The sequence below is a fragment of the Sus scrofa genome, chromosome 1 (genome assembly GCF_000003025.6).
Source record: "Sus scrofa isolate TJ Tabasco breed Duroc chromosome 1, Sscrofa11.1, whole genome shotgun sequence".
Taxonomy (NCBI): Eukaryota; Metazoa; Chordata; class Mammalia; order Artiodactyla; family Suidae; genus Sus; species Sus scrofa.
In genome coordinates this window covers 228,111,483-228,124,906 of record NC_010443.5, presented here as the reverse complement: position 1 = coordinate 228,124,906, position 13,424 = coordinate 228,111,483, and the positions used below count along the sequence as shown (strand labels likewise).

General features: G+C 40.0%; 1 protein-coding gene and 1 long non-coding RNA gene across 3 annotated transcripts in view; one reads left to right on the top strand and one right to left on the bottom strand.

Annotated features, from left to right (window-relative positions):
• Positions 1-11,584, top strand: part of NMRK1 (nicotinamide riboside kinase 1) — a 28,568-nt gene extending 16,984 nt beyond the window's left edge. The window contains exons 5-9 of one of the 2 annotated variants that reach the window (XM_003121961.4): positions 1,301-1,448; positions 1,525-1,596; positions 3,147-3,253; positions 4,982-5,065; positions 11,001-11,584. In XM_003121961.4, the coding sequence (XP_003122009.2) occupies positions 1,301-1,448; positions 1,525-1,596; positions 3,147-3,253; positions 4,982-5,065; positions 11,001-11,032 (443 nt within the window). In that variant the 3' untranslated portion in view covers positions 11,033-11,584. The remainder of the gene's footprint in view (positions 1-1,300; positions 1,449-1,524; positions 1,597-3,146; positions 3,254-4,981; positions 5,066-11,000) is intronic. The other variant, XM_005652700.3, reaches the window with a different exon arrangement.
• LOC106507622 overlaps positions 1-13,424 on the bottom strand; it is a 43,219-nt gene that overhangs the window by 10,568 nt on the left and 19,227 nt on the right. The gene's annotated exons all lie outside the window — the stretch shown is intronic.

Sequence of the window (13,424 nt, the reverse complement as noted above, 5' to 3'; positions counted from 1 at the left end):
TGAAAACAAAATTGACAATCTCCTAGAAAAATGCAACTTACCAAAACAAACACAAGAATAAAATCTTACATAGCACTATATCTATTAAATGAGTTAATTCATAATTTTAAAACCTTCCATAAAACCCTCTAAGCCCAGATGACTCAATTCACTAGTTCTGGAGTGGAGCAGAGAATAAGTTCTCAGGTGATGCTGTGGCTGCTGGTCTAGGTACCACACTTTAGGAATCCCTGTCATAAGGTACTTTTCTAGAATTAACAAGTAGGATCTAAAAGTTTGCACATTTTTGAGTTTGAAAATTGCATGTTTGTATCCTTTGTAAATTCTTTTAGTGATTTTCCTCCTCTTATTTGTCTGTAAGAGCTCTTTATATATTAAACATACCTGTTTAATCTTTAAATATTAAACATATCTGTTCTTTGCCAAATACATTGTAGGTATTTTCCCCAATGTGTCATTATCTTTCAAACTAATTTATAGATAATAATAATAGTCATCCAAAAATGTTAAACTTTTATATAGTCAAGGGGGAGTAAAACTTATAAATAAAGCAAGGAGTTTATGATTGTCAAAACTAAAGCTGGTTATGGGGATTTGGGAGTTCACTGTCCTCTACACTCCACTCTTGTATATGTTTAAAATTTTCCATAGTATATCAAACATACCAACTTATCAATATTAGAGTTTATATTTGCTGTCTAAAGTATTTGTTGGAGTTCCTGCTGTGGCATGACGGGATCGGCAGCATCTCTGCAGCACCAGGATGTGTATTTGATCCCTTCCCAGCACAGTGGGTTAGGGATCCAGCGTTGCCACGGCTGTGGTGTAGATCACAACTGTGGCTCAGTCTTATCCTTGACCCAGGAACTCCATATGCCTTGGAGCAGCTAAAAAAGAAAAAATAAAATATGTATTAATTAGGTGTTTTGAAGGGTAAGTATTATGTACCATTGGATGTACTCATTGTAAAAAGCCACAGCACAAAACTTTTGTTCTGTCCATTTCATATTTTTGTTTTGTTTTATTTTGTTGCTTTTTAGGGCCGCACCCATGGTATATGCAGGTTCCCAGGCTAGGGGTCGAATCGGAGCGACAACTGCTGGCCTACACCACAGCTACAGCAACACAGATGAGCCGCATCCGCCATCTACACCACAGCTCACAGCAATGCCAGATCCTTAACCCACTGAGCAAGGCTAGGGATCAAACCCACTACCTCATGGTTACCACTTAGATTCGTTTCTGCTGTGCCACAATGCGAACGTCTATTGAATTCATATTTTTGTATGTTTGTTTAAAGTGCTTGAAGCGCTGAACATGGAAGAAATGATGTCTGCTATTTCCTGCTGGATGGAAAGCCCATCACACTCTCTGGTATCAACAGACTGGAGAAGCATTGAGGAAATTCCCATTTTAATTATCGAAGGTTTCCTTCTCTTTAATTATAAGTAAGCATTCCTCACGCTCATATTGACTCAATGAATGGGGAAAAAACTTTGTGCACTAAATATGCTGTTCTTTTAGGCCCCTTGACCATATATGGAATAGAATGTATTTTTTGACCATTCCGTATGAAGAATGTAAGAGGAGGAGGAGGTGAGTTTTGAAATTGCCTCTGTGGATTGTAATTCAAAAGACAAACTTCAGGAAAAACAAGGAAACATTACTGAGCAATGTGAATATGTCATTTTTCAAGCAAGGGAAACCTCAGCTCTTTTACACAAAGAGCAAGACCTTTTTCCATAAATGGTTATCCATATGGAGTTATGTAAATTTCCTTGCTAGGAAAACGCCCTTGTACAGGCTCTTTGGCTCATCTCTCCTAAATCTTCATGTGAAGGCACACCATGTTGATTATGATTTTAAATTAGGGGGCCTGTATTGTGCTCTAGCCACAGAGAAGACCGATTAGTTTAAAGCTTAATGCAGTGTATCAATATCTCTGTCACTACATTCATATTTGTCTCTCAATTATTTTCTTTCTATGGCTGCACCTCTGGAATATGGAAGTTCCTGGGCCAGGCATCATATCGGAGCTTCAGCTGCTAGCCTCCGCCACAGCCAGCCAGGGCAGCACTGAATCTGAGCCTCATCTGTGACCTACACTGTAGCTTATAGCAATGCCAGATCCATAACCAACTGAGTGAAGCTAGGGATCAAACCCACATCCTCACAGAAATAACATCTGGTCTTTAACCTGCTGAGCCACAGTGGGAACTCCTTTCAATTCTTTTATAAGTATTAAATTTTCCTCACTAGAGAGGAAAAACAATAATTCTGAATGGTGGTCAATGACTTACAGAGTTCTTTTTTTTTTTTTTTTTTTTTTTTTGTCTTTTTGCCTTTTCTAGGGCCGCTTCCCACAGCATGTGGAGGTTCCCGGGCTAGGGGTCGAATCGGAGTTGTAGCCACTGGCCTATGCCAGAGCCACAGCAATGCGGGATCCGAGCTGCATCTGTGATGTACACCACAGCTCAGGCAACACCAGATCCTTAACCCACTGAGCAAGGCCAGGGATTGAACCTGCAATCTCATGGTTCCTTGTTGGATTCATTAACCACTGCGCCACGACGGGAACTCCCGAGAGTTCATTTTTAGCTCAAAGGACTAAGTCCATTGTGTTATCTTTGTAACTGGCATCGAATCTAAAATACGTAGTCTTGGAGTTCCCTGGTGGCTCAGCAGGTTAAGGATCTGGCACTAACATTGCTGCAGCTTGGGTCACTGCTGTTGTGCAGGTTTAATCCTGGCCTGGAAACTTTCACATGCTGTGTATACAGACAAAAATAAATAAATAAATAAGAGTTCCCTCTGTGGCACAATGGGAATTGCAATGCCAAGACCCAGGTTCCAGGTTCCATCACCAGCCCTGTGTGGTGGGTTGAGGATCCAGTGTTGCTACAGCTGCGGCATAGTTCAAAACTATGGCTTGAATCTGATTCCCAGCCCGGGAACTCCATATGCTGCAGGCACAGCCAAAAAGAAGAAAAATAAATAAATAAATAAATAAATAAATGAATAAAATGCATGTAGTCTTAATCCTGTTGAGACTTAATCTCTGAGTGATTTCCCCATTATCCTGACCATTATTTTATTTTATTGATTGTGTGTTTCTGTCAACATAAGTTTCCTACGTGTTTTGATAGTACAAGGGTCTATGACCCTCCTGACGCCCCTGGGTACTTTGATGGCCATGTGTGGCCCATGTATCTAAAGCACAGACAAGAAATGGAGAACATCTCATGGGAAATTGGTAAGTGCCCTTTTTCCCTCCAGGGAAGGCTTTTTACTTGTCATTGCCCCAAAGTACGCAAAAGAAAGGACATTACAAGGCATTTTTCTCATGTATTATATTATAAAAGGACAGTTTTGTTTTTTGTTTTTGTCTTTTAGGGCCACAGCAGCAGCATATAGAGGTCCCCAGTCTAGGAGTCTCATCGGAGCTGTAGCCACCAGCCTATGCTACAGCCACAGCAATGCAGGATCTGAGCCATGTCTGTGACCTACACCACAGCTCATGGCAATGCCAGATCCTTAACACACTGAGTGAGGCCAGGGATCGAACCCTCATCCTCATGGATGCTAGTTGGGTTCGTTAACCACTGAGCCATGACAGGAACTCCTATAAAGGGACATTTTAAGCCAGAACATTCATGGCTCCCTCTTTTCCACACTGGTTCTCCTGGCTTCTATTTCTCTCTCCATGACTTTTGTCAAAGTTTGTCAACTTTTAGATGGTCATTCATTCATTCAATAGGTATTGATTGAGCACCTTCCTTGTAAGAGGCACTGCCCTGGTGATCTCAAGACAATAAGGCAGACTCTGTCTCTACTCTTATGAACCAACAGTCTGTCAGAGAAGCAGATGTTAAACACACTAGCTGCAAAAGCTTGTCCTTTCTAGCTGTGCTGAATACTGTGACACTGAGCTGCCAGGCTGGCAGCTGCAGCTCTGATTCGACACCTAGCCTGGGAACTTCCATATGCTGTGGGTACAGCCATAACCTCACCCCCAAAACAGAAATAAAATAAAATAAAACGCAAGTCTAACATTCTCCTAGGTTGCTTAAACACCTTCAGAGTCTCCAGCCCTTCAGATGATATCCAAACAGCCAGACCTCAAGGCCTCTAAAGACGAAGGCATAGCCTTGCTCTAAAATCCCATCTCTATATGGTTCCTTTTTTTTTTTTTTTTTTTGGTCTTTTTAAGGCTGCACCATAGCCATAGCAACTCAGGATCCAAGCTGCATCTGTGACCTGTACCACAGCGCACAGCAACACTGGATCCTTACTCACTGAGCAAGGCCAGGCATCAAACCCATGTCCTCATGTCTACTAGTCAGGTTCTTAACCCCCTGAGCCACAACAGAAACTCCTGAGCATCTTTTTCTTAAAAGGCAAAGTTCTTTCCTACCTTCTTACTTGTACAGTTTTTTGACTAGAAGGCCCTCTCCTTCCCTTGACCTACATAATCTCTGTTTTTTATCCCAGACTGACTATGCCAGTTTTGTTAGAAATATATTATCTCTTGGGCTTGGAGAGTTCAGATTCAGTACGCATGTGACAGAACTCACATACCCTCACCCTCCACCCCCAACATGGTTTAAGAAGCTTCACAGGTGATCCTGATGCATAAATTAGTTTGAGAACTATTTTAAATAATTATTTTGAGAAGACATCTCTTCATTGCTCCCAAGGTGCCATATACACAATGCCACTTTACTCTGTTTCTTTATTTTTTTAAAAAAAAAATTCCTATCAACTAGTTTTAATTTCTCTGTAATAAACCAAAAATTTCTTACCTATTATACCTGGCTATGATATACTTCTCTCTTTAATGGTGCTTCATTTCTTTTTAAGGTATATTCCTGAGTCTTTTATTAAATCTATTGGTTTTCTCAAGAGATGCCACATGCCAGAATAATCATCCCATTTTAATAAGCCTGTTAGCATTTGAACTGCTCTCTTTTCCCCTTCCCAGTTTACCTAGATGGAACAAAATCTGAAGAGGACCTCTTTGCCCAAGTGTATGAAGATCTAGTACAAGAACTAACAAAGCAAAAGTGTAAGTATTGTCCGGTCAAAGTGGACTGTGAAGGAACAGTCAGAAGAATCGTTCATTACATACTCTAGAATGGCACACCAGAATGCTAATGTAGGAGTGATTATATCCATTCATCCATTGCTTTGAAGATAGTTCAGAATCAGAAACTGAATGGGTCTAGGGACTTGACTATTGGAGACATGATTACTTGAATATTTGAAAACATTCACCCTTTGTTACATCTCTTAATGATATTTGTTATTTACTTTAAATTTTTTAGTAAATGGCTATGCTTTCAATGGGACTGAAATTATCCTTTGAGTCAAGTGAAGGTAAAATGCTAATGATCTTGTTTCAGTATGTGTAAAGTTCCCTTTCTCCTTTATTCCTCTTAAAGATTTTTTTAAATTGACTTCTATTTCCCAAATATCTCAAAAATAAGTACAAGATTTTAAAAACTACTTATTGAGTGTTTAAGGTTTTCATATCAGATAATATATTTTACAAGAGACGGAAATCCTTCTAAGTCTGGATTAAGCAGAAAGAAAGTATAGGGGTGGCAGTGGCTTCAGGCTCAACTGGATTAAGGAGGTTAAATAGGGTTCTCATGTTTCTGCCTCAGTTTTATTTTCTGTTTGGGTTTTTTTGAAGTTAGTCTCTCTCCAGTGACAGACATGATGTCTTTTCTTTCTTCCTTTCTTCCTTCCTTTCTTTCTTTCTTTCTTTCTTTCTTTCTTTCTTTCTTTCTCTCTCTCTCTCTCTCTCTCTCTCTCTCTCTCTCTCTGTCTGTCTCTGTCTGTCTCTCTCTCCCTCCCTCTCTCTCACTTTCTTTCTTTGTCTTTTCTAGGGCCACATCCACAGCATATGGAGGTTCCCAGGCTAGGGGTCTAATCAGAGCTGTAGCCACTGGCCTTCGCCAGAGCCACAGCAACTTGGGATCCAAGCCATGTCTGTGACCTACACCACAGCTCACAGCAACGCTGGATCCTTAACCCACTGAGTGAGGCCAGGGATCGAACCCAAAACCTCATGGTTCCTAGTCGGATTTGTTAACCACTGAGCCATGATAGGAACTCTACATGATGTCTTTTGAGAGTACTATCCTCCTAGGTCTGCTAGCCTCAGTTAAAAAAACAAAAAGGATAACAATGCATTCTGGGAAAACAAAACTATCAATCCAGCTATTTCATTAGAACTATGTGAACTAAAAGGATTTTCATGGCTAACATGCAAAATGCAATCATCAGCTGGCTCAAAAGAAGACACTGTGTGTCACTTTGGCAGTGAAGACTATTATATGCTTTCTGGGTGAGAAGCAGCTACCCTCATCCAAATGTCATCATCTCTCGATAACAATTAAATTTCCTATGCCCTCAGTAAATTCCTGTCTGAGGGCTCTAGAGATCTGAGCCCCACCAGGCAGCTCATTGATCCTGCTCCCAATTTCAGGATCAGCCCTTCACGTAGGCATGGACCTATTTAAAGATATTTCAACACCATATTAAAATTTCTTCCTGTAAGTGGAACTTAAAATCCTTGCTAGGTATGCCTGCTCACCCTTGCCATGTGTTACTCTGATGAAAGGCAGAGCTCTCATGAAGCTCAGGTACCAGCATAAGTGGATACAGAGGTGTGCAGTGAAGAGAGGGGTTCAGCCTTTGTAAATAATAGCATCTGAGCCAGAGCCGATTTTCTGAGAGTTCTTGGTGTTGCTGAAACTTGGTCTTTGTTTACCAGTGCTGAATAGAAATGCAGAGACAGAGTTTGGGGTGAAGGAGAAATAGATAAACTTTTATTGCTTTGCCAAGCAAAGGAGGCCACAGCAGGCTAATGCCTTGAAGTTGTGCTGCCCATTGGGAGGAATTGCAGGGAGTTTTATAGTAAAAAGGAGAAAAACAAGTTTTCAGATAGGAATCAGGATTGGGGCAGACACGCATCTTCTTTCTTTGGGGGAATTTTAGTCATCTAAATGTCAATCTCAGAAGTCACTCTCAGCATGATCGTGATGGTGGTCTTCTGGGTTATTACCTAGAATAATAGTACTTGGGAAAAGGCATATTGATCAGAGATTAGAACAAACTAGGAGAGTTCCTGAAAAAAATATTGTGTGCTAATAATCTTTAACCCACAGGCACTTGTGTTTAGGGTGCCTAATCTTTTATCTTATGGGTGATTGTGTTTAGGATGCAATTAAGCCAGAGAAAGGACCAGGGAGTACTCAAATCTGTTCAGTTTTAAAGTATTCATGCTAAAAGAAGCATAAGGAATATAACTCTTCTCTTAAGTGTATAAGCTGCATACATCAGTTGGTATATCCCGTCAGAGAGAACCAGGATCCTGCCCCAAGGCTGTATTGTTGTTACTTTTGTTTTGTTTTGTTTTGTCTTTTTGCCATTTCTTGGGCCGCTCCCAAGGCATATGGAGGTTCCCAGGCTAGGGGTCAAATTGGAGCCGTAGCCACTGGCCTACACCGGAGCCACAGCAACGCAGGATCCGAGCCGCGTCTGCAACCTACACCACAGCTCATGGCAACACTGGATCTTTTAACCCACTGAGCAAGGCCAGGGGTCGAACCCGCAACCTCATGGTTCCTAGTCAGTTTCGCTAACCACTGAGCCATGACAGGAATGCCTGTATTATTGTTTCTTGACTGTTCCTCCCTTGTCTTTGCATCCCCTTCCTTCACTGATCAACAACTGTCTGAGCCTGTCCCATGGAGCTCAGGGAAAGCTATGGAAGCTGAATAAGGCCCATTTTCTAAGAGTAAGAAATGGGGGACACAGAAAGGCCTTTGTGCCCAGGAGCCCCACAGGGCCCTGTTCAGTTATACTGGCTCCCTTGATTTCCCTGGTAAGATACTTAGAGCAGTGTTTCAGCAATTGGCCACCTATACTTTTCTATCCTCTCAATAATGGCTATTGCTGAAGTCCAATGCTCCTTTAATGACTGAAGTCATATGCCAATGTCTGGCCTCGTGATCTACCTGCTGATAAAAATGAAGGAGCCTTGATCATGCAGTTCAAACTGCAGCTAATTCCATACCAAATGCCAGCTTTTGCCATCAGGTCCAAGGCCCAAGAATAGCTGGCATGTTTAGACGGGTGCTGAAAACCCACAGGAAATTACATTTCCATGTATGTGACACCCTCCTCTTTCCTTGCCTACATCCTAGAGATTTATGAGGAAATATTCCTTTGTGTGGCTATTTTACTTGTAATCTCGATATTGGATAAAGATAAAAAAGAAAAAAATCATAACAGAAATGGTTGAAGAGACATAAAATCCAAAGAAGATCAGCTTTTCCTGCCCCAGGATCTATGTTCATTTTTTCCCAGTTGTATAAATAAGTTACTGCATTATTTATAGTAACCCATCACCTTTCCCAATTCGTCCAGCCACAGTGCCCTAGCAAAGCCAGCCTGGAGGGATCCTCAGCATAGCCTGATTTTAACCCTCAGTATGGGAATGAGTTAGCTGTGAGGCCTGTCAAACATTTCAATTGACTACACCTCAGGTTTCTTATAGCATCTCATAAACTCTTATATAATTTTCCATTCTAAGCATGTAAACTCATAATCATTTTCCAAGTATTAATAATGAAAGGGAAACAACAAAGATTGAATTTAAGTATTAATAAGACAAATGACCCAGGAGAGTAAGTTTATAAACTTATATGCTTAATCTTTATTTAAATACAGATTTTGAGGCAAAATTTTACCATTACCTATTCTCCCTATGACAAGATAGTCAGGCCACCAGGAACATTCGAACTCCCTTAAAAAATGTTTATTTTTATCTCATTATAAAAACATGATAATTATTTTTAAATTTTAATATGAAAGCAAAAGGGAGAAAATAATCACCTATGTTCTCACCAATCATCACTGTTAACATTTTAATAAGTACATATCCAGTGTTTTTGCTATTCCCTCATTTATATGGTTACATGGTTTACATGGTTAATTGCCATGTTTATTTCTGTTTTTAATATTTAATAAGTTTTATGTGCCCATTATATAATGAAACTGAATTTAAAAAAAAAAACCTCTCCCAGTTAATTCAAAGCTGAGTTCTGTTTTTCTTATTAAAAGTAAATTAAAAGACTTGACATTGACATCTTACTGCAGAAGAAAATGTCAAATCAAAGGAACAAAAATTGCAAAAAAATTTAATAATCAAATGAATTTGGGGGGATATTTTCCTATGTTGAATTTAAAATATAGTTTTCAATTATAAAGTAATAGTAGTAGAATTATGTAGTATAATAAAATTTACATAAAATTATTGAGCCATTTCCCAGTTGTTGGATAGTGGTTTGGTTTTGTTTTGTTTTTTTCTTTTTTTAGGGCCTCACCTGCGGCATATGGAGGTTCCCAGGCTAGGGGTCAAATCAGAGCTACAGCTGCCGGTCTATGTCACAGCCACAGCTACACAGGATCTGAGCCATGTCTGCCATCTACATCACAGCTCATGGCAACGTTAGATACTTAACCCACTGAGTGAGACCATGGATCAAACCCACAACCTCTGAGCCACAACAGAACTCCCTGGATAGTGTTGTTAGAAAGTTTTTCACATTGGCAAATAACATGCTATAAAAATGTCTGTGCTTGGAGTTCCGTTGTGGCACAGCAGAAACAAATCCAACTAGGAACCATGAGGTTGCAGGTTCTATTGCTGGCATCGCTCAGTGGGTTGCGGATCCAGCATTGCCATGAGCTGTGGTGTAGGTAGCAGATGCAGCTTAGATCTAGCATTGCTGTGGCTCTGGCTTCTAGGCCATTAGCAACAGCTCTGCCCCTGGCCTGGGAACCTCCATGTGCCATGTGTGCAGCCCTAAAAGGACAAAAGACAAAAACAAAAAACAAAAAATTGCACTTATTGCTGGTTTTCTTCTTCTTGAATTATATTAAAAATTTCCAAAAGTAGTAATTACTTGGTCAAAGAATATATTTATATTTTATGTGCTTCAAAGATTAAATACTGGAGTTCCTGCTGTGGCACAGTGGGTTAAGAACTGGACTGCAGGGGCTCAGGTTGCCGCTGCAGAGGTACAGGTTTGATCCCAGGACTGGCTCAGTGGGTTAATGGATCTGGCACTGCCCCAGATGTTGTGTGGGTTGCAGCTGCAGCTCAGATTCAATCCCTGGCCTAGGAACTTCTGTATGCCATGGGTTCGGCCATCTAAAAAAAAAAAATTAAATGCTAAAAAAGTTGTGCTTTTCCAGCATGAACTGTGTAATAAGTATATGATAGGGAGTTCCTGTCTCGGCGCAGTGGTTAACGAATCCGACTAGGAACCATAAGGTTGTGGGTTTGATCCCTGGCCTTGCTCAGTGGGTTAAGGATCCGCCTTGCCATGAGCTGTGGTGTAGGTCTAAGACTCGGCTCGGATCCCGCGTTGCCGTGGCTCTGGCGAAGGCCGGTGGCTACAGCTCCGATTAGACCCCTAGCCTGGGAACCTCCATATTCCAGGGCAGCGGCCCTAGAAAAGGCAAAAAGACAAAAAAAAAAAAAAAGGTATGTGGTAGGCTTATCATTGAATTTCTATTCTAAAGTCACCGAGTAATTAGCTAGGCTTCCTTACTTTAATTAAAAAGATTAAAGGTAAGAATACTTCTTTCCTCAATCAAGAATAACACACCAAAATAGGAATTTTATTATACCAGCCATCTTTTGTGATACTCTTCTAGTTCTCAAATTATTTCATTCTAGAATTCAGGATTATTATATCAATTGCAAATGATATTGGATATCTGATATCTGAAATTAGACTTAAATTTAACACCAGGATTAAAAGAATGAGACTTGGGTTCTACTTAATTCTTTACAGAAAACCAGCATTTCTGGCCCCATAATCACTGTAATCATAAACATCCTTAAAATGTGTCAAGATTTAATAAAATGAGAATTGAAATTCTCCACTAATTTCTTTTTATTTGTAATTATTCTCAAGGTCTGCAAGTGACAACAGTTGGAATGCACTAAACCCTTCCTGGAGTGAATTAGGAATTTCAAAGGAATATATTCAAGGAACCTGAACCAAGATACAATGTGTACTTTGGTACAGTGACAGCTGTTGTTTTGTTTTTCTGTTTGGTCTATCACACGTGATTTCCTTAACACATGAAATAGTAAGTAGTTCTCCATGACAGCAGACAGGAATTTACCTTAATGAGTTGTTCTCACTCAGAGAAGTGCATAGATAGTGCATAATAGTCACAATTAGTGAGTCAATGTCTCTAGACCAGTGATTGTCAAACTTTTCAGAATGGCACCCAGAGTAGGAAATAAGATATAGAACATAATCCAGTATATATGTAATCTATTGATGTGTGCATTTGTGTGTATGTGTCTATATGTGTCAGATATATCAAGTATCATAAAACTTACCTTACATTCAATGCGCTCTTGATATTTTTCTACTTTTAATTTTTTTTAAATATTGTTTACCATCCCATACCAATGCTCACCTCCCACAAATAATGGGATTACACAGAGTAGCAGTCATACTGAATAAATCTATAATTTGCAACAGTATCTCTTTTGTGTGTGTTTTGTCCTTACTGCTTCTGTTACTGTTTTTGGTATGTGTACTAAACTGCTGAATCATTTGTATCACTAATATTGATACTTTGTTACATATAAGGTTTTTTGTGTTTGCCTTTTGTTTTTTGTCCAACCAACAATCTTAAATCACAGAAATAAGTTACAGTTACTTCAGTGATATGCAGTACAGGGGACTTGCACTGAAAAGCACAAAGAGAACATCTGTATTATTGTATAATTTTTTGAGGCCTCATTCAATGCTGGAGTTTAAATTATTGATCAACTTGTTATTTAAAAGTAATAAACAGATTGATCATATTCTCAGTCCTTACAAATATAAAATATTACTAACTTTAAACATTCTTTATAGACTCAACCGATCAACTCTCATTACATAAAAATTTCTAACTAGCTTGTACTGAGTGATGATTAGGGGGATTTTTTGGTTTGCTTTTGTTTGTTTTTTTGGTCACATGCTACCAAAAAACATTGTCTGAGTTCAAATTACAGTTCATCCATTTAATAGCTATGTCTTTTCTCTTTTTTTTCTTTTTCTTTTTTTTTTTTTTTTTTTTCGGTCTTTTGTCCTTTTAGGCCTGCACCTGTGCATATGGAGGTTCCTAGGCTGGGTTCTAATCAGAGCTACAGCTGTCGGCCTACACGAGAGCCACAGCAATGCCAGATCTGAGCTACATCTGCGACCTACACCACAGCTCACGGCAAGGCCAGATCCTTAACACCTGAGCAAGGTCAGGATCAAACCCACAACCTCATGGTTCCTAGTCAGATTCATTTCCACTGCACCACGACAGGAACTCCAGCCATATGTCTTTGATCAAACAAACCATTTAAAGGCTTTATGTCATCTTTGTAAGATGGGACTGTTAATATACTTAGTGTGGGTGTAGTAGAGAGTAAGGATAAAGTTCAAAATCCTTACTATGTCCCCTGACACATTCCCTGATTTAGCTGTGAGCACCTCTCCACCCTCATTTCCCTTCACTCAACTCATGGCTGTTCAGCCACTGGGGCCTCCTCTCCTCAAGTTTACCGGGACCCTTCCTGCTTCACAGTGGGCACACATGCCGCTCCAGATGTTTAGAACAAAATTCTGCAACCCTTCCCTCCAAGAAGTCTGCTAACTCCTCTTCCTTCAGATCACCCCTAAAATGCTACTTCTCAAAGGATTTCTCTCCTCCTTGCCCCACCCCCATAGGTGCTCTCCAAGTGCCCCAACCTTTCCTTCAAAGCACTAATCACAATTGTAATTGTACTGCCACTTATAGAATCACTCATTTAATGGCTGTCTCTCCAGCTAGACTGCAGACTCCTTGAAGGCAAGATCTAACCCCTGTGACTTAATTACAAACACACACCCCTGCTAAGTATCTAGCATAGTGTCTGATACATAATGAACACAATAAATGTTGGGTACTTTCTATAAATTACTGTATCAGGAATGAGTTCACAAGCAAGCAATGTATTACTTGGACTAACAGCAGCTTATCAGGGTTTACTCTTTCTACATAACAATGTCCAAAGGCACATGGTCCATGGTTTTTGCCTAGAGTTGTCAGATTTAGGGGAAAACAAAAATAAAAAGCACATGATTAAACTTTAATTTCAGGACCTCCCTTCATGGCTCAGCAGTTAACAAACCCAACTAGGATCCTTGAGAATGAGGGTTCAAGTATCCAGAGCTGCATGAGCTGTGGTGTAGGTCGCAGATGCAGCTTGGATCCCTAGTTGCTGTGGCTATGGTATAGGCCAGCAGCTGTAGTTCCAATTTGACGCCTAGCTGGGAACTTCCATTTGCCACAGGTGCAGCCCT